General features: G+C 37.7%; 2 protein-coding genes and 1 pseudogene across 2 annotated transcripts; 1 reads left to right on the top strand and 2 right to left on the bottom strand.

Moving 5' to 3' along the window:
• Positions 1–8493: 8493 nt before the first annotated feature.
• LOC113354714 lies at positions 8494–8593 on the top strand (annotated as a pseudogene).
• Positions 8594–13699: 5106 nt separating this feature from the next.
• LOC113354369 (bidirectional sugar transporter SWEET14-like) lies at positions 13700–15356 on the bottom strand. Its single transcript, XM_026597715.1, has 6 exons — positions 15226–15356; positions 15076–15112; positions 14768–14978; positions 14516–14680; positions 14284–14403; positions 13700–14188 (listed from the first exon to the last, which is right to left on the bottom strand). Exons 1-6 carry the CDS (start codon positions 15266–15268, stop codon positions 13940–13942), a joined length of 825 nt encoding a protein of 274 aa, XP_026453500.1. The 5' UTR covers positions 15269–15356; the 3' UTR covers positions 13700–13939.
• Positions 15357–18346: 2990 nt separating this feature from the next.
• On the bottom strand, positions 18347–21045 carry LOC113354368 (pentatricopeptide repeat-containing protein At3g12770-like). Its single transcript, XM_026597714.1, has one exon. It carries the CDS (start codon positions 20949–20951, stop codon positions 18507–18509), a length of 2445 nt encoding a protein of 814 aa, XP_026453499.1. The 5' UTR covers positions 20952–21045; the 3' UTR covers positions 18347–18506.
• Between the last annotated feature and the right edge of the window lie 557 nt (positions 21046–21602).

The raw sequence follows: 21602 nt of genomic DNA, 5'->3' as shown, positions 1-21602 counted from the left end.
TTCCCCCCCCCCCCCACAAAACCAACCCTTATCCTTCACTTTGTGACAGAAGCAAGTATGGAACGACCATTTCTTGGTTAAGGACGGATTTGTACAGATTGATCTCTCGAATCTAAAGTACTCCCTTGCAGTACATTGTTTAGGGTTTAAATTCGTTTCTCACCGACACACCCGAAATTACCAAAATCAGCAGAAACCGTTTTCACCCTCAAACAATTGGAGACCACAGTGGGAGATTGATCTTTTGGTTACAATGTCAATTTTCGACCATCGATCTCATGCTTCGACCCAGACATCAAGGCGGTAGAAGCAGGCAATCCGCTCAGGGATCGACGACTCAGTTACCAGACGACCCGATTATCAGTCTTGACACGACGATGGATGACTGGGGACTGCCTACAGGTTAAAAGAAAACGATCCAACCAGGGATCGACGACTCGATTATCAGATGAGACGACTGGGGACTTTCCACAATCACGGCGGTGCCTCCCGTAAAACTCGGTCTTACACCCGGAAGATTCCATTTTCATCAGGAGACCTGAAAAACCGAGTAAGTCTTACCTAGACAAAATACATGGTTTGTTATTTATAGTTTTCACGGGAATGATGAAACCGATAGCCATGTTATGTTTCACCCCATGTCATCTACCGACATGCAACGCTCACGGTTCCATGGTTTGCGTCACTTGCAATCGTAACCACGACAACATCATTCCCAAAACAATCTATTCCAAAACAATTCATTCCAAAAGAATCATCCAAAACCCTCAAGGTAACATTTTTATATCAATCCAAAAATCCAAGAAATCAAAACCATAAACTAGGCTAAGATAAGGAGATTAACATGGAACAGTCAAGTCGACCATGGACCTATGTCCACGGATGAAACCCCACGGGATGAAAGTAATTTTGATCTCCAAAATTGGTGTGATTTGTAGATGGTGGTAAAAGTGGTTCGATTCTCAGACTTGTGAAGGATATTAATTAGACTTAAATTTTAATATTAAAATAGAAAACTCACTAATAATTATAGCAAACTCAATCAAAGATGATATCAATACTAAAAGAAAAACTGAGGCTAAGATTCCGCTATTTTCCAAGTTCAAAGTGAATAAACCAATACTTATATTTATGCAATTTTCTTGTTTAATTTGATTCTAATATATTGCAACAAGTAGATTTTCAAAAGTAATAATTGTAAATACCAAGTATGAAGCATCAAAAGTCTTAAAACTAAGCATACTACATCAAAATAGATCACAATCACTCGAATAAAAATCATATTCAATAATAGTTCAAGGTAAATAATCATATAATTATTGCAAATAAAAAGATAAAATAGAATATACCACTTTTTGTTGGAAAAATAGCTTCCTCTATCGCCTCGGCAATGGGGTTTAGCTCCTCATATTAATCATGATCTCAAAATATGTGTTTGTTGCTCAAAAGATGATTAAAAGAGTGAAAAGTAATAACACAGATTGTTTGCAACAGTGTATTGGTGTTGCAAAACAGTTGTTACAATGGAACCGTTACATAAATTTTTTTGCTTTGTCGCTGATTTTAAGACCCTAGAATACGACTGCCCTGCACAGCTTAATGTTCTTCAGCTGTTAAACAACGACACTGTTCTGCGACTGTTTCCCGTGCGTCAATGTTCTTCGCGTTCTTCTTCTTCTTCTTCAGCAGCAGCAGAAACAGAGTTTGGTAACGCTCTGATTTATTCTTCTCTAGCTCTCCTTAGGTTCCCAAACTCTCCAAACCTCTTCTATATGACCCAAGACATCTATTTATATCAAAATACCGATTAAATCTCTCCCAAATCTTCCAAAATCTCTTTCCTTCTCTCCACGGCCAAGTTGCGGCAATTTCTTGTTTTAGAATTTCTACGCGTTTCTGAGCTTTCCTTTTTATTCTAAACTCTTCCTTAGATAGATACAAATCTTTGGGAAGGTTTACAGCGCTTTAATCTCTCTAAAATTCCCTAAAACAGGTCACACACGTGACTTTCCATATTTTCTGTTGTGAGAAAAATCCGTCGATTGAGCCCAGTCTAATCGATTTAAACACCCATATCAGATTCCTAGACCCATAAGGAGTCTATACTATGAAAATCATAGGTTTAATTGACCTCAAACTCCTCCTAATCACGATTGTCAAAACTGTTCTTCACTGCACCTATTTTGCCGCCAAAAACCTGGTTTTTGAAATGTTGAAGATGGTTGCCCCTTATCCAGAGTAGGGGTGCGATTAGCAACTGCCTGGAAATGGTATGGCCCTTAGTAATTAGGTTACCCCTTATCCAAAGTGAGAATCTGAATAGCAAATGTCCTCCGGGTGATTTCCAACAACTTTTTGAGCCAATTTTTTCCAAAAATGTTTATTGTCCAAAAATACCTACAAATAAATAAAACACCATAATAAGTACAAAAATGAGCCCTAACAATATATAGAATCGAGACAAATCGGACACAAAAATGTGTTTATCAAATACCCCCAAACCTATTATTTGCTAGTCCTCGAGCAAAAATAAAATCCTAACTCACTGTCGCAGGCATCGTCAATTACATTTAGCGTATGCAATAATCCTTTAAACCCCTAGGTGTCCCTAGTGGCGGAGTGTTGTCTTCGGAGGGCTTACCAGAGGTATACCCGCAAAACCTTTATACTCCAGACCCTAGCTATCTACACAGAACCTTGGAAGGCACTAAAGAATCTCCTTGGTTGGCATATTTATTGACTACAGGAGGAAGTACCCTGATGCGAAATTCCAATTGTTGTACACGAGTTTGCACTCAAGCATACCAAAATTCATATGAAGTGACAAAGCTCTACTCAGATAGTCGCACTATGGACATCAATATCCGGAGTCAAAACTAATCAAATGGATAGATCAAGAAGATGGATATAGAAAAACATAGATGGTTTTGATGTTTACTAGGTGAACGGTGTTTCTCATATCTGTCTGAAGGCCTCCGCCAAAATGAACCTATCCTAATGGACTGAGATACCGGTCTGACTAATATCAGCACACTAGCATATACAAGGGTACCAGTGGTCGATAATCCTAACTCTAGGTCAACACAACTGGCATATGCAAGGGTTCCAGTGGTCGAATTTATTGAATTTATTCCAGTTGGTCTAATGGTCTGGTCTCTTTTTTTTTTTTTTTTTGTATCTCAATCACTCTAATTCACCCTAGCATTGGTAACAACTTGAATCGTGAGCCCCACCTAATCACTTAGAGAAACATAGTTTAAAAACAAAACAAAATAAAAACAGAAGTGAAAAGGACTCAACGAGATATGGTGAAACTATCATGTTATTTCTAACACCTGAGCTCTGTGCTTTTATGAATAGACTCTTTAGATGTTGCCATCTAGTCAGATTGGTTCCTCAACTCCTACAACCAAAATGCTTCCATCCACTTAGATTGGTTAGTGCCATCCTTAATAGGGATAAATTTCTAGGCTCTGGAGTTTATTTATTGCAACGAAAAGGTAACAAAAAGTTCTACCCCACCCCCAAACTTAAATCTAACATTGTCCTCAATGTTTCTAATCAAAGAACAGTACCAAAAATATAAGTAACATGAGGAAATAGTAAAGAGAGAAGTCGGAAAGATAGTACCTGGGTGAAGTGTAACCAAAAACCTACAAAAATATTATACAACATACAAAATCGCCTCGATGGTCAATCAAGGTAAACAGGGTCCTCCAGAGGGACCTCCTCAACATCACCTGTAGGAAAAGGCTCTAAAAAGGGCTTCAATCGCTGACCGTTAACCTTCGAAGAACTACTACCATCTGGTGTCTCAATCTCAACAGCGCCATGAGGAAAAACAGTACGGACCACAAAAGGACCGGTCCACCGAGAGCGCAACTTCCCGGGGAATAGATGCAAACGAGTGTCATACAGAAGAACTTTTTGACCTGGAGAAAATGACTTTCGTAAAATATTCCTATCATGCACAAGTTTCATTTTGTTCTTATACTCCTTAGCACTATCGTATGCATCTCTACGAATCTCGTCCAACTCATTGAGCTGGAGCTTTCTTTGAGCTCCTGCCTTGTCAAGTGAAAAGTTTAAGTTCTTAATAGCCCAATAGGCTCGATGCTCTAACTCAACAGGCAGGTGACATGCCTTGCCAAACACTAAACGATAAGGTGACATTCCAATGGGTGTCTTAAACGCAGTACGGTAAGCCCATAAGGCATCAGTAAGCCTCGACGACCAGTCTTTCCTATTTGGATTAACTGTTTTCTCTAGAATACGTTTAATTTCCCTATTGGAAACCTCTACCTGACCACTAGTCTGAGGGTGATATGGGGTTGCTACTTTATGGGTAATACCGTATTGTTTCATTAAAAGAGAAACGGTCTATTACAAAAGTGTGAACCTCCATCACTAATTATAGCTCGCGGCGTACCAAAACGTGTAAGTATATTCTCTTTCAAAAACTGGACTACGACCCTGTGGTCATTCGTTTACACGGAACCGCCTCAACCCACTTAGACACATAGTCTACACGACAAGTATGTAAAGATAACCAAACGAAATAGGAAATGGACCCATAAAATCAATGCCCCACACATCAAAGACCTCAATCACTAAAATAGGGTTCAAAGGCATCATATTTCTACGGGAAATGGTTCCTAACTTCTGGCAACGCTCACAAGAAACACAATGACTATGGGAATCTTTAAACAACGAAGGCCAGTAAAATCCACACTGCAAAATCTTAGCAGCAGTCTTCTTAGCACTAAAATGACCCCCACATGCATGTTCATGACAAAAGGAGATAATACTAGACTGGTCACTCTCAGATACACATCTCCTAATAATCTGGTCCGGACAATACTTAAACAGATAAGGATCGTCCCAAAAGAAATGCTTAACCTCGGCTAAAAACCTAGAACGATCTTGCTTACCCCAATGTTGAGGGGTTCGACCAGTAACAAGATAATTCACTATATTTGCATACCAAGGTGATTGGGAAACAGAGAACAATTGTTCATCAGGAAAGCTATCCCTTATAGGAAGGGAATCACTAGGGGAACTAACAACTAGCCTAGACAAGTGATCTGCTACTACATTTTCTGCACCCTTTTTGTCTCTAATGTCTGGGGAAAATTCCTGTAACAATAGGATCCATCTAATCAATCTAGGTTTGGTATCCTTCTTAGATAAAAGGTATTTCAAAGCAGCATGATCTGTATAGATTATGATCTTAGAACCTAATAGGTAGGACCTAAACTTATCCAAGGCAAACACGATGGCTAAAAGTTCCTTCTCGGTAGTTGTGTAGTTCATTTGGGCATCATTCAGAGTTTTGCTAGCATAATAAATCACATGAAGTAATTTGTTTTCTCGTTGTCCTAAAACGACGCCTATAGCATAATCTGAAGAATCACACATAATCTCAAAGGGTAGGTTCCAGTTAGGTGCCTGGACTATCGGGCAGTAGTGAGTAAAGTTTTAAGCTTCTCAAAAGCCTCTAAACAAGCATCATCAAAGACAAACTTAACATCTTTTGCAAGCAAATTGCAAAGAGGTCTAGAAATCAAGCTAAAATCCTTAATGAATCGACGGTAAAAACCTGCATGCCCTAGGAATGACCTAATATCTTTTACGGTTTTTGGGACCTGTAAAGTCTTAATAAGGTCAACTTTGGCTTTGTCTACCTCTATACCCTTTGAAGAGACGATGTGCCCTAATACAATTCCTGATTTAACCATGAAATGGCATTTTTCCCAATTAAGCACTAAATTTTTTTCCTTACACCTAGTCAACACTAATGTCAAATGATGCAAGCACTCATCGAAAGATGAACCAAACACTGAAAAATCATCCATAAAGACCTCTAAGAACCGTTCTACCATATCAGAAAATATGCTCATCATACAACGCTGAAAAGTTGCAGGGGCATTACATAGCCCGAAAGGCATGCGTCTATACGCAAAGGTACCAAAGGGACAGGTAAAAGTGGTTTTCTCTTGGTCTTCTGGGGCAATAACGATCTGATTATAACCGGAGTAGCCATCTAAGAAGCAATAGTGACTATGTCCAGCTAATCGCTCTAGCATTTGGTCGATAAAAGGAAGGGGAAAGTGATCCTTCCTTGTGACCTTGTTCAATTTCCTATAGTCAATACACACACGCCATCCCGTGGTCACTCGGGTTGGGATTAATTCATTATTATCATTCTGGACTACAGTGATACCTGATTTCTTGGGGACAACCTGAACAGGGCTGACCCACTTACTGTCTGAAATTGGGTAAATAATACCCGCATCTAACAACTTAAGCACCTCTTTTCGAACTACCTCTTTCATGTTAGGGTTCAGTCGACGTTGCATCTCCCTAGAAGGTTTGGAGTCTTCCTCTAAATGAATCTGATGCATACACACAGTAGGACTTATACCCTTAATGTCTGCTATAGTCCACCCTAAAGCTTCCTTATTGTCTTGAAGTACATTTACTAGCCTACTTTCCTGATCACTATCCAAATTGGAAGCTACAATCACAGGTAAAGTCTCAGATGGGCCTAAAAACACATACTTTAGAGTATCGGGTAGTGGTTTAAGGTCCAACTTTGGGGGCTCTTCTAAAGAAGGAATTAGGGTAGTCTCAGAAACTGGTAACGGTTCGAACCTAGCTTTCCATCTATCAGTGTCTAACACAGGGGTAGAATCTAATAGAGCATTCACCTGTTCAATAGTGCTATCGTCGTCAAAATCTAAACCAAAATGGGATAGACAACTTTCTAATGGGTCTTCAGACAAGATGTTTGGTAATGACTCTCTGAACTAAGGCTTCTATCATGTTCACCTCCTCAACACATGTGTCATCTAGCTCATGAGGTTGCTTACTGACATTAAAAATGTTCATCTCCATAGTCATATTACCAAAAGATAAACTCATCACACCATTTCGACAGTTAATGATCGCATTAGACGTAGCTAAAAATGGGCGACCTAAAATCACAGGTATCTGGTTCTCTGGGTCAGGGACAGGTTGGGTATCTAGGACCACGAAATCCACTGGATAAATAAACTTGTCGACCTCAATAAGAACATCCTCGATAACACCTCGAGGGATTTTAACAGACCTATCAGCTAACTGCAGTGTCATCTGAGTAGGTTTCATTTCACCAGTCTAGCTAAGTATACATGGAATGGCAGTAAGTTCACACTGGCTCCTAAGTCAAGTAAAGCTTTTTCTACCCGGAAGTTACCTATTGTGCAAGCAATGGTAGGAGAACCTGGGTCTTTGTACTTTGGAGTTGTGGTGTTCTGAATGATTGAACTTACGTGACTAGCTAAAAAGGCTTTCTTATGGACGCTAAGTTTTCGCTTTCGCGTACACATATCCTTAAGGAACTTGGCATAAGCAGGAATTTGCCTAATTGCATCTAATAAGGGAAGGTTTATGGTAACTTGCTTAAAAACCTCCACTATGTCATTAAAGTTCGATTCCTTCTTTGTTGGTACTAATAGCTGAGGAAATGGGGCTCTAGGCCTAAAATCAGACCTTTCAGGAACCGAATTCACATCATCAGAAACTTTATCAGTCTCTTCAGCTACTGGTCCTGAGAGGTGAGATCCTGAGGGGTGAACTACAGTATGTTCACTATCGGGCATGGTTACCTTATTGTCTACAACTCTACCACTTCTAAGGGTTCTAACAACATTCAATTGATTCGATGGTTTTGCACCTAATTCATGAACTCCTCTAGGGTTGGGTTGTGTTTGACTAGGAAACTTACCTTTTTCTCTCAAAGAATCACTTATCAGACCAACCTGGGTTTTTAACTCGGAAATAGCCTGACTATTTTCTTGTCCTATCCTGTTACTAGCTTGTAGACTCTGTTCTACGGATAACTGGAATTTTGCAGTTTGCTGAGTTAACAAGGCGAGAGATTCCTCTAAACTTAGGATTTTCTTATCTGACTGATTCTGAAACTGAGCTAGTCCTGAAGGATTCTTAGTATAGCCAAAACCTGGGGGAGCATTAGAATTACTAAACTGACCTTGACTTTGGCCCTTAGACCACGAAAGGTTCGGATGGTTTCTCCAACCAGGATTATAGGTTTCTGAATATGGGTCAATCTTTTGACGGTTATCAAATCTAGTGTTATTATAAAGAGCATTGGCCTGCTCTTCAATATTCTGGCCTTCCCAAAAAGGCTCCACTCTACCACTAGTCTGGCCCACTTCTAAGGCTTCTAACCTTTTTGCTATAGCAGCAATTTTGGCATCTGATTCATAGCCTCCTTCTACCCTATTAACGTTTCCTCTACTTAAAAGAATTGTTTTCTGGGGTGCCCTACTATTTTCCCATTGCTGGGTTTTTTCGGCGATTTCATTAAAAAATTCCATCGCCGCATCAACAGTTTGGTTTTCAAATCCACCAGTGCATAGAGACTCAACCATGGTCGTTGTGGAATAATCTAAACCCTCATAAAGGATCTGAACTAGCCTAACCTTTTCTAAACCATGATGAGGACACTGGGATAATAAATCATTGAACCTTTCCAAATACCTATATAAAGATTCTCCCTCTTGTTGTGAAAATGTGCATATTTGCGTCCTAATAGACGATGTTTTGTGCCTAGGGAAAAACTTATTGAAAAAGGCAGATGTAAGTTGTTCATATGTCTCAATTGACTCGGAGTCCAAACTATACAGCCACGACTTGGCCTTATCTTTCAGGGAAAATGGGAATAACCTAAGTTTCAAAGCATCATCATCTAAGCCTCTAATTCTTAGAGTACTACAAATTTCCTCAAAATCCCTAACATGGTAATAAGGGTTTTCATTTTCTTTCCCTAAAAAGATTGGGAACATCTGTAAGGTCCCAGGTTTCAGTTCATAGGGTGCCTCCGTTTCAGCTAACTTAATACATGAAGGACGAGTAGTCCTAGTTGGATTCAACAAAGCTTTCAAAGTTGCCATTTCTGGCACTATCGGAATATTGGGGATTGTCTCCTCAAGCGGACGTTCAAAAACAGACTCTTCAAAAGTCGGACTCTCTAGATTAAGGTAATCGAGACGCTTCGAACTACTAGGTTTCTCTTTAACAAATCTACCTAGTGCGTCTCTTTTACGTTCAGGCATACAATAGAATTTTCTAAATTGGAAGGGTAAGCAAACACAGATCAAGGCCGACTCAACCAAATCAAACCTATTGATTTCTAGCAAACAAAAAGCATGATGGCTTCACTTAGATTGTTTCTAGACCAGCTTATAATCCTTCGAACGGGAATTCGTTACAATTTATGCAAACCCCTCTGGAATCAATCCGAGTTAACGTAAGTTGAATAGAGGTGAGGGAAGCTCGGTGGAGCTTTGATACCCAAGGCCTCACCGGTATTACAAGGCGGCGCAGTCACGCATTCAACTTACAGAAACCGTCAATAACTTCGAAGTATGCTTAAAAGAGTAACCAATATTTTTCGAATGACTTTCCTGTTAAGCTCGTTACCCTATCGGTCTCGTTCTAGTCAAAATTTTAGGCTTAGGTTCGCGTAGGTTACGTGTTCCTAAAGCGGTAAAGAAGAGAACGGTGATGAAATCCGAACCCTTATCTTGTATGGCCAGGCCTTGCCCTTTACTAGAAAAATAAATGTCCGTATTCAGTCCTCAACATATATGCATACGAAGGAGTCTAGTAACTCGCTGACAGGGGATTCGCGAGTGTTTAGAATCTTACCTCCCGTTCCATACGGGGGATGAATCGGTTGTAGTCGACTCGGGCCACTGACTCCGATGTCTAGTGTACGAACCCAAGGTGCAAAGACAATATCGTAATTGTCCTCCTTCTCTGCAAACAGTTTATATTTAAATTACCCTTCTGTAGGGTAATAAAAAAAATAATGTCCCAAAGTCCAAAAGTCCAAAGAAATAAAGAAAAATTACAAAAATAATAAACCCTACTACAATTTTTTTTTTTTAAAATAAAATAAACAAACCCTAATCTAAAATTGTCTAAAATAAAATTGTCTTCTTTTATGTTCTTTTTGCTTTAATCTTTAGCTCCAAGTCTTTATGAAATCACGAAACTCTTTGGCTCAATTTTCTTTATGATCCAGAACCTGTAGACACAAGATAAATACCCAAAAACATAAAAAAAGGAAAAAAATAATAATAAAATAAATAAATCTAAAACCCTAAAAACAAGTCCGCGTCGGCGGCGCCAAAAATTGGTGTGATTTGTAGATAGTGGTAAAAGTGGTTCGATTCTCAGACTTGTGAAGGATATTAATTAGACTTAAATTCTAATATTAAAATAAAAAACTCACTAAAAATTATAGCAAACTCAATCAAAAATGATATCAATACTAAAAGAAACACTGAGGCTAAGATTCCACTATTTTCCAAGTTCAAAGTGAATAAACCAATACTTATATTTATGCAATTTTCTTGTTTAATTTGATTCTAAAATATTGCAACAAGTAGATTTTCAAAAGTAATAATTGTAAATACCAAGTATGAAGCATCAAAAATCTTAAAACTAAGCATACTCCATCAAAATAGATCACAATCACTCAAATAAAAATCATATTCAATAATAGTTCAAGGCAAATAATCATATAATTATTGCAAATAAAAAGATAAAATAGAATATACCACTTTTTGTTGTAAAAATAACTTCCTCTATCGCCTCAGCAATGGGGTTTAGCTCCTCATATTAATCATGATCTCAAAATATGTGTTTGTTGTTCAAAAGATGATTAAAAGAGTGAAAAGTAATAACACAGACTGTTTGCAACAGTGTATTGGTGTTGCAAAACAGCTGTTACAATGGAACTGTTACAGAATTTTTTTTGCTTTGTCGCTGATTTTAAGACCCTAGAATACGACTGCCCTGCACAACTTAATGTTCTTCAGTTGTTAAACAGCGACACTGTTCTGCGACTGTTTTCCGTGCGTCAATGTTCTTCGCGTTCTTCTTCTTCAGCAGCAGCAGCAGCAGAAACAGAGTTTGGTAACGCTCTGATTTATTCTTCTCTGGCTCTCCTTAGGTTCCCAAACTCTCCACACCTCTTCTATATGACCCAAGACATCTATTTATATCAAAAATACCGATTAAATCTCTCCCAAATCTCTTTCCTTCTCTTCACGGCCAAGTTGCGACAATTTCTTGTTTTAGAATTTCTACGCGTTTCTGAGCTTTCCTTTTTATTGTTCCTTAGATAGATACAAATCTTTGGTAAGGTTTACAGCGCTTTAATCTCTCTAAAATTCCCTAAAACAGGTCACACACGTGACTTTTCATATTTTCTGTTGTGAGAAAAATCCCTCGATTGAGCCCAGTCTAATCGATTTAAACACCCATATCAGATTTCTAGACCCATAAGGAGTTTATCCTATGAAAATCAGAGGTTTAATCGACCTCAAACTCCTCCAAATCACGATTGCCAAAACTGTTCTTCACTGCACCTATTTTGCCGCCAAAAACCTGGTTTTTGAAATGTTGAAGATGTTTTCCCCTTATCCAGGGTACAAGTGCGATTAGCAACTGTCTGGAAATGGGATGCCCTTAGTAATTAGGTTACCCCTTATCCAAAGTGAGAGTCCGAATAACAAATGTCCTCCGGGTGCTTTCCGACAACTTTTCGAGCCAATTTTCTCCAAAAATGTTTATTGGCCAAAAATACTTACAAATAAATAAAACACCATAATAAGTACAAAAATGAGCCCTAACAATATATAGAATCGAGACAAATCGGACACAAAAATGTGTCTATCAAAAATTACATAAGATATTGGAATAATCTCCATTTACATAAATGATCCTAGCATTTTTAGGGGCGACGCATAAGACAAAAAAATGTCACCGAAACGTAAAATGTAGTCATCCCTTATCTCACGTTTTTTTTAATGGCCAAACTACCCATCACAATCGGTAGATAACTTTACAATCGGGAAGTTAATCCACAATCGAGAGTCAATTTAGTTTATATAACTTCCGAATATAAAGTATCCCAAAAATAAAATCCCCTATCTTTTGAATTTTGATTATCCTATAATCGGTAGTAAATAAAGTTATCTTGACCCCCGATTAAAGTAGATCTTTGGAAAAAATGCTACCATAATCGGTAACGAATACAGAGTAGCCCCAAAATGAGATTTTGCAAATATTCTCTATTTTTTGAATTTTGGTTGCGCCTATAATCGGTAGTAAATGAAGTTATCCTTACTTCCGATTATACAGTAGACCTCTTTGCCGAAATCCTACCGTAATCGGTAGTCAAGATAGTTCATATAACTACCGAATATAGAGTAGCCCAAAATGAGATTTTGCCAAAATCCTCTACTTTTTGAATTTTGGTTGACCCTATAATCGGTAGTAAATGAAGTTATTCTGACTTCCGATTATACTTGCAAATATCCAACCATATTCGGTAGTCAAAATAGTTCATATAACTACCCAATATAGAGTTGTCCCAAAATGAGATTTTGCGAAAACCCTCTATTTTTTGAATTTGGTTGAGCTTATAATCGGTAGTAAATGAAGTTATCTTGACTTCCGATTATACAGTGACTCTCTTTGCCAATATCCAACCATATTCGATAGTCAAAATAGTTCATATAACTGCCGAATATAGAGTTGCCCCAAAATGAGATTTTGCAAAAATCCTTTTTATTTTTGAATATTGGAGTATCCTATAATCGATAGCAAATGAATTTATCGTTAACTTCTGGTTAATAATAGCCCCAAATACGCATTTAGCACAAATTCATATCAATCGGTAGTCTATGTGTTTTTTTTAACTACCGATTATATTACCAATAATCGGATTCTAAAAACAATTATTTTACTTCCGATTATTAAAGGGCATTAAGGTATTTTACTAATATTTAGGACATCCTATAACCTTGTCTATGAGTTGGGAATAAAAAAAGTCGCCCCTAATTCTTTCCGGACCGCCCATAGAAATGCCAGGTAAATGATTCCTATTAATAAGAATATAGTTTAAACAGTAAACCTAGAATAACAAATTATCATGTAAACTAAAGCTTATCTAGCTAGTAAACAGGATTTACTAGATTACATAATCTTGTAAATGACTTGGTCCTATTTCCTAGTAGGTGTTGCCCGTTTATCGACCGCACGGTTGTGTGGTCTTTCTCTGTATGATAACCTACGTTATACTCTAACAGTGTACGAGGCTAAACTTTATGGTGCACACACTAGTGAAGAACCACATTGTGCCAGTTAGCACTCGAGAAAATTGCAGCATCATTTTTAAGGGTGTGACAGACAATTTCCACTGAATGGACCTATTTCTCGTACGATTCTCGTACGAAAACACTATTGGCAGCCATAGTTTACAGTCCAGCTAGTGGTCCAATCTTTCAGAAGGATTTCTTTCCTTTTCTTTTTAGCGGTTATTCCATTCTCTGCTTAATTTCTCAGTTCTAGCTACTTAGGACAGAATGTCCGCTGGCCCGGCCGTTTTCAGAGGATTTCTCTTGTTCTCTTCCAAAATTTTCAGGGTTTAAACTGTTGGGATATGAATTTGGACCGCGCAATCACTAATGAACTTTTGCAGGCTACAATTCAAACAGATATCTGTTGTGTAGTTTTAAACAGGGCAATGTGTTCAAGTGAAAATCTCGCTAACTTGATCATGATTAATGTAAAACCAGAAGAAACATAACATATAATTAGGCGCAAGATTTAGGACCAAACCAAATAATTCTATTTCTTTTTCTCACTAATACAAGATTTCTTCTTATTATCATCTCGATAAAGATGGAATAATGATGAAGACAATATGGATGGATAGAGGTTTAATGATATCAAGTCCCTAAGAGAAATAGATAGTGAAGAAATAGCAATAATAATAACTAAGCCGAAACTATAATATATGCTCATTCGAATCTCCGTTGGCCTATGATCTGGATTTTTATGTACGCCTTGAAGAGAATCACACAATGGTTTCAGTTGGCCTGACGATCACTACTGCAGGGTCGACGCCGTCGCAAATTATGATCTGGTGAGTGTCGGGCGCTCCAGTTTCTTTTTTGTTTTTATCCATGTCCGTCTCGAGTTTGGTTAAATCGACGACGTTTAGGGCTACTTCTGGTACTGGTACGACATCTTTCTTTGCATTTCTGTAGATTACGTATAGCAACATCTGAGCAATCCCGAAGATGAACCCTAATACGTTTGGCAACTGAAAATCAAACCAAAATCATTATATTAGTAATTAAGAGCGTATAAATTATTTCTTAATACAAAGGCAATTGGTGGTTTTTAGTTGTTACTTACTGCAATGTAGTAATCCTTCACCAACAGACCATAAAAGAACCACATCACGGCACATAGTGTGAGACAGCAAGATAAGGGAAATGGCAAAAATTCGACACTCTTTGTCCTTATCACTTTTCTCTGCAAAACCCAAACAAAACTAATCAGCAAAAACCATTTGAGCTTGTGAAAATTTTTAATCTGACAGGGCTGTAAACTGCATGTCAATATTTTCTGTAATTATAGTTTATACCATAATCATGAGAGGAGCAGCGAATACGCAGACTGAAAATACAGAGCAAATCCAACCAAGAGCTGTTAATCGCACCGATGCCTTGTGAATCAAGTAGTATGTAGAAAGTAAGATTGTTCCAAATGATATTACGTTCACCATGAGCAACATCTTTACTGTAGAAAACTGCAAGGGGAAACAGAGTTGTCTTAGAACCAGTTCACTTCTTGAATATAAACCAAATTAATATATATGCACTTGACAGATACTCACTCTTGCTGGTTGAGGAGCATAAACCAAGTAGATAATGATGTAGAGAGATTCGATGGTGCATCCAACAGCATTGATAGGAATTAGCAGGGATTTTTCACTCTTTAGCAAACCATAATACATCCATAACATGGCACTAAACAGTGCTACTACATACGGCAGTGATTGAAACCCTTCTGATGATTTCCTCTTATAAACCCTGTAAAATGTTTGCCTTCACCAAAAACAAACAACAAAAAGTTATGATTCGTCCCAAACAACAAAAAAGAGAAACTGCAAAGATTGAGATTTTGTAAAGAAAGAGAGATTACAGTGGGGCCAGATACACCAAGAATGACACAATGTTGCCTACAAAATTATGAAAGTAGAACACACAAATGATTAGAACTAAGATTAGCAAAGAAAATTTTAGGAAGAAATTCTACAGAGAAAAGAGAAGGTCTGTGATTAGATAGTAATACCAAGAATGCCAAATACGAAAACTACTAAAGAAGGAGCTGCCATTTTCTTGAGCGAAAGATTTTCTATTGAAGCTCTCTTGCAGAAACTAATAGTTACTCTTCAAGTTGCAAAGAGAGAGCTTGAGGAATTTCTACAACCTAGACAAGGGTTTATATACTCGTCAGTGAATGAGATGTGATCGTGATGGGTTTGATAAAGCTTGCTAAGCCTTTTTACGTTGGCTTCTTCAAGCTATAATGTAGTCCAAAAATGGTTGTTAATGGAAGTTACAATTTATTGCCACCAATAAATGGAAAATGTGTGCATTTTTTATGATCCTCGGAGGGTAATTTTAAGCCCATTCCGTGTTACATTGGTTTTGTACTACAGCTTCAAGGAAAATACTGTGTTAAATCAGCAGTTATAATTAACTCGAGCAATGTCGATTGTACCTGCATTGAGATGAGCCATAGGTTTGGGTCGCCATAATTTTGCATTAACTTACCGGTGAATCCCTATTATTGAAATTTGAACTCGTGGAGGCTAAATTTTTCACACAATTCAGAAGTACATAAATCGTCAATAAAAGTTTGGAAAAGATAGTGATTTTAGAAGGGCCATCTATCAGTGGTGTGCTTGGCCCTCACATGCTATGTTACCAATGGTCACGGTTGACTAGTGTCTAGAATTTAGTCAACTTTACGTGGAGGGCTCTAATTAAACCTAATTAAGTTGTTGATTCAAATTATTCTTAACTAAAAATTTGTATTTTGGATGAGGAACATTTTGGGGAAAGGGTGCGAGGTGCTAGCTCCATTACGGTCATGAATCTAACCTTTTGTCCGACTTCGAGCATGCCCGGAGCCCAACCGGAGGCTTCATTACTTTCGTGCCTGAAACCGAAATAGGGAACTTTTCACATGATAAGAAAAACTTTTGGAATAATATTCCAGACTATTTAGGAACTAAAGAGGCAACGTAAGAAATCTACCGAGAATCATAAAAGTTCTAAATAACTTTAATTTCAGTGTTATTATTACTAAGCTGCTTTGTGTTTTTTCGAATGTTTTCTTTTTCTTTTACTACTCCGTAATATATTACAAAAATCTTGGTATATTTTGAAATATACTTTTTGAAAAAACGTCGTTTTCACAAATAACTTTTTACGATAATTTCAAGACTTTTCGTGTAAGACTTATTATTCCCAAATCTTTTTATTGATTTTCTTTTTCAAAACCATGATCACATGGAAACACCGTCTCCTGTTTAGGGTATGGCTTGTGAGCCGCCGGTATGCGTCAAGCCACCAAGCCAAGTTTCCAGAGACCGGTGGCGTGAAGAAACTGGAATGTCCAAAGAGATACAATGAGAAGACAAAAGAATTTGGTGAAACGTGTTTACGTTAGATAATCAAATTGAGCAGCACAAAAAGAAGGTCGTGATTTGCACGTGAGACTCTACTATCAGTTACATTCTTAAACGGTCTCCACTTGTCATATCTGACGTGGCCAACCATCAAAGCTTTCTTCTTTACGAAAAATCCAATGGCATTCTCGGGATTAAAGTTTGGGTTTAGGATGGGTAATCATGTTCATCGCATTGCTTAATAGCCTTTTCATAGTCCCAATAATGTCTCTTTCGACATGTGAAACCGAGCAATCATTCTGTTTCGGTTCATTTTCGATAGTGTTATCAGGACTACTTTTCTTAAAATATGTAAGAAACAAAGAAACGCGGAAAACAGAAGACGCTAGATTTGGTTACTGCCATATATGTTCCTAATATTTGATTTATACGTTTCCTGGTAGAAGTGACTAAGTCATGTACTCAGTTATTACGTACTGGCTGCCGACTCTGGTTGTTTATACAGTGCACCAGTTAAAAATGGAATGGAACGCAGATTTAATTTCACTTATTATTAATTTGTTATTGCCCGACCTGAAATTTGAGTAGAACTTTTTGAAGTTAGGCTGTATCATATTGAGGACTAGTTGATATAAGAAACCAAATATATCCCATCAAGACATAACAAAATTTAATACATTGCATCAAGCAATTCATTCATTACTGTTTGCTCAAACAAAACTATGTACTCACAACCAACCCCACCTACATGGATTGTTCTGTAAAAGAAAGAAAACGTCATCGTCCCGAAACGCGTCATTGATCGGAAGGAATGTTCCATCAAACTAACTGCGTATAAGTCATTGATGGTGGTGCATGATCATATATCAAGTTTGTTTTTCATGAGCATAATTGGTTTGAGTTTTGTCTTGTATTGTGTTTACTTTACTTTACTCAGTCCATTTCTAGTAGATGCTTTATAGCTTTCTTTGTCGATACTCTTCTTTTGTTTGGTTACATATATGTTAATGATGAATCTGATTTTCCTTTTTTAGGGTTAAAAAGCTCGAGCATTCATTCTTAATTTCGATTCATGCAGGGACGGATCCAGGAAATATAAATTTTCTTTTAAGGTCTAGTCTAAAAATTTGGTCGAGAAAAAAAAAAGTTTAGGCATGTGGACTAGCAAGACCACCCGGGCTTTAGCCCCCTTAGCTCAGGGGTAGGTCCGTCCCTGGATTCATGGGATGGGATATAAACTTGCAACAGCTGTTTTTGTCCTTTACACCTCCTTAAACATCAATTTAGCTAAACTAAACTACCTTAAGACCACCACTAAATTGTGTATTAGTTTCATTCTCTGTTGTTGTTTGTTTCTTTTTTTTGAACTGCCGTTTTTCTTTTCTTTCGTTTCCATTTTATTTTATGTTTCATGAGGCACACATTTTTCGTCGTGCAAAAGTGCACGCTGAATCCAGGAAGCCGTGCATCTTGGATGGATGAACCCTATATATGACTTAACCAGAGCAAGTTGTCAACGATGAACACAGTGGTGACTTCCTTACGAGACATCAAAAATGAATGTCCATCAAACGTGATATTCAAAAATTTAGTATTAAAAACACTGTCTTTGTCTTACGTTTCTGCAGACAATTTTTGTTTCAGCAAGTGGATTCCAGTAGGAAGAGTTACGCGTAGAAAAAAAAACAGCTTGATGCCATAATCATGTCCAAAAAAAATAGAAGTCCTTTTCTGGTTTTGTTTCTTGTGGTGTTTGCTGTTCTTTATGGAAAGTAATTACAGGTGAACGACTTCCGCTATCATCTGTGGATGTGACTCAGTTTCTTGTAATAATACAATACTAGGAAAGCTGGGTATGGTTGGACAACATTTGCAAAAATGCAACTTCATAAGTAGAATATTACTGATGCAGAAAATACATTTTCAACTACATCAATCACCAATAGTCACCGCAAGAACATTTACCATTGTCAAAATGATGGAATCGATTTGCATCTCTGACGATGATTTCCCTCCTAGCTATCTTCGAAATATACTTGGTAACGGTGTGGCAATCGCTACAAACTCGTAAATTCTTAGTTATTCTAATTAAACTTCCAGCTGGTGTGCATAATAGCGCAAAAGCCATTGCTAATCTCTCACTATGACCCCATAATAACCTCACCTTCTTCTCTTCGTCTACATCACGGAGAACACAACTTGTGTCAGGATAGTAACCTAAAGTCTCCATTTGTATTCTTAAATCCTCCAGCATTTGATAGATTTCTTCCCAATAAGGATGTGAATTATCTCCTGCGAAAAAAGTATGAACCAAGTTATTTACTTCAAGCAAGCTATATCCTGGTGTTTTCCTCAACCCTCTCTTCCTCATTAGACCTCTAACGTAATCCACTTCGTTCCATCTTCCTCCTAGAGCATACATGTTTGATAAGATCACATAAATTCCAGGGTTCATTGAATCTAATGTAAGCAATCTATCTGCTGTTCTGATACCCATTCCGATTTTCTTGTGAGTTCGGCAACCACTAAGAAGTGCTTCAAGCACAGCATTGCCAGGCGCAAATGGCATTTGGTTGATTAAGGCTTCAGCTTCTTCAAGTCGACCTGCTCGGCTAAGAAGATCTACCATACAAGCAAAATGCTTCTCACTAGGTCTAATCTTGTAATCTTCATTCATGACTAGGAATAAGCTCATCCCTTCTTCCACAAGACCTGAATGACTACAAGCAGAGAAAAGAGAAATAAAAGTAGTTTGATTCGGTTGAATACCTTCCGTTTTCATCTGATTAAAAACATCAATAGCTTCATCTCCACGGCCATGAAGGCCATAACCAGTTATCATTGAATTCCACAGAACCACATCGTATGATTTTAATCTGTCATCAAAAACCCTCTTTGCGGAGTCTAATTTTCCACATTTGGCGTACATATCAATCAATGCAGTTCTCATAACTTCATTAAACGAAATTTTATACCGTATCAAATAACCATGAACACTTCTTCCCTTCTTCAAAGAACCAACATGTGCACAAGCATGGATTAAGCTAACTAGGGTAACAACATTAGCAACTACCCCTTCCTCTTGCATCTGACCAAATAATCTCATTGCCTCCTCTGCATGCCCATTTTGTGCTAATCCCATCAACATTGCAGTCCATGAAATTACATTCCTCTCCTTTATTCGATCAAAAACAGAACTAGCCAACTTTAAATCACCACACTTCGCATATAAATCAACAATTGCTGTTGACACAATGAAATTCGACTGAAGCCCTCTTCTTAAAACAAAACCATGAAGAACCTTCCCATTATCTAAACTAGATAGCTGAGCAGAACCCTGAAGCAGGCTAACAATCGTCACCGAATCAAATTCACAACCACTGAGAACTAATCTACGAAAAAGTTCAAACCCATCAAAAACACAACCATTCTGAACGTACCCAGAGATCATTGCATTCCACGAAACCAAGTTTCTCGTGGGCATCCTATCAAAAACCCTCCGAGCACTTTCAACATCGCCAATTTTACAATACATATCAGCTAATGATGTAAGAACTAAAATATCAAAACCCATCCCCAAGCTATTCAAAAACCCATGAACACATTTCCCAAGCTCCAAATTTCCAATTCCCCCACATGCCTGAGTCAAAATTGCAATCGATACTTGAGTCGGTATAATCCCACCACACAGCATCTTCCAAAAGAGATTTAAAGCCATATGAAAGTTACCGTTTTGCACATAACCTCCAATGATAGCGTTCCAACAAACAACATCTTTACACGGTAACTCATCAAATACAGACCGGGCTTCATCGATATCACCAAATTTCACCAAAAACTTTATCATCGAACTCCCCAAAAATCTGTCGCTCGCCAGACCGTTCTCCATAGCATTTCTCATTATTATCTTCCCACTTTCAACATCCGATAAACTAGAACAAGCCTTGAGTGCAAGAGTACACGTAAAACTATCCGTCTTTAAACCAAGAGATCTCATTCTATGATACAATTCAATAGTGTCCATGAACTTCTCATTTCTGAAATACCCCCCCATCATTGTATTTCGTATAAAAATATTTGGGTCAGTAACTTGATCAAACACTTTTCGAGCGTCATTCAAACTACCCAGATCAGAGTAACTTTTAATTACTTTAGTAACCAGAAATTCATCTTTCGAAAGAGAATTGGTAATGATTTGAGAATGAATAGATTGAATACATATAAGATTTCTCGAAAATTCTTGTAATAGGGAAATGAATCTGTATATAATTGGTAACTGAGCATCTTTAATTGAAGATGTAACGGTCTTGAAGAAGATTGAAGAAATGGGAATTTTAGATACTGATTGATATACATTTACAGATTTTGATATACAAGGCATGAGAATAGATTTCAATAAGAGTTTGATTTAATGGATCTTTGTAGAGCTGAAGCCATTAAAGTTCTTCTCTGCTATGATAAAGTAGCGCCAACGTTTTTGTATATTTGAAATATATTTAAGCACAACGGTAAAGAGACTAAAAGTACGCAGATGACGCCCTTATAATAATACGTTGGTGCTTAGCACCCAAATTTTCACCTTTTTTTCGGATTCCCATGGGCCTTGTCAAATTTTGGAGAAGTTGTTTGTTGGGGGATTCCCATGGGCCTTGTCAAATTTGCCAATTCGGGGATGGATGGGTAAAGTATGTTCGTCCACTATGGGAAATGGTGCTCAGCGGCTTACACCTTGTTTGTTTGCAGCTGACTCATCTGAGTCGTCTGGATCTGAGTCGTCCAGATCTGAGTGAAATCACCTGACTCATCTGGATCTGACTCACTAAGGTCTGAGTCAGAAAATATGTTTGTTTTGTGAGTCAGACCTGACTCAGCCGACTGAATTTTTTTGGACAGAAAATGTCCTTGTGCACATTTTATATCATTAACATTTACCACTACCAACTTATTCAATAGACTCTTTAACCATCTTTCTTTTTCATGTAATCAAACATCACCAAACAATAAATTCTACAGAACATTCAAGTTTAAAATC

This window comes from Papaver somniferum, chromosome 2 (genome assembly GCF_003573695.1).
Source record: "Papaver somniferum cultivar HN1 chromosome 2, ASM357369v1, whole genome shotgun sequence".
Classification (NCBI taxonomy): Eukaryota; Viridiplantae; Streptophyta; class Magnoliopsida; order Ranunculales; family Papaveraceae; genus Papaver; species Papaver somniferum.
Note: the sequence above shows the minus strand (reverse complement) of the source record. Positions and strands in the feature narration are given on the sequence as shown.

Excerpts from the sequence above, each read along its gene's own strand:
- LOC113354368 (XM_026597714.1), bottom strand. The coding sequence starts at position 20,951 with ATGCCTTGTATATCAAAATCTGTAAATGTATATCAATCAGTATCTAAA.
- LOC113354369 (XM_026597715.1), bottom strand. The coding sequence starts at position 15,268 with ATGGCAGCTCCTTCTTTAGTAGTTTTCGTATTTGGCATTCTTG. Across the intron at positions 14,681-14,767 it reads ATGCTCCTCAACCAGCAAGA|TTTTCTACAGTAAAGATGTT; the intron begins GTGAGTATCTGT and ends TTCCCCTTGCAG. Across the intron at positions 14,189-14,283 it reads TGAAGGATTACTACATTGCA|TTGCCAAACGTATTAGGGTT; the intron begins GTAAGTAACAAC and ends TTTGATTTTCAG.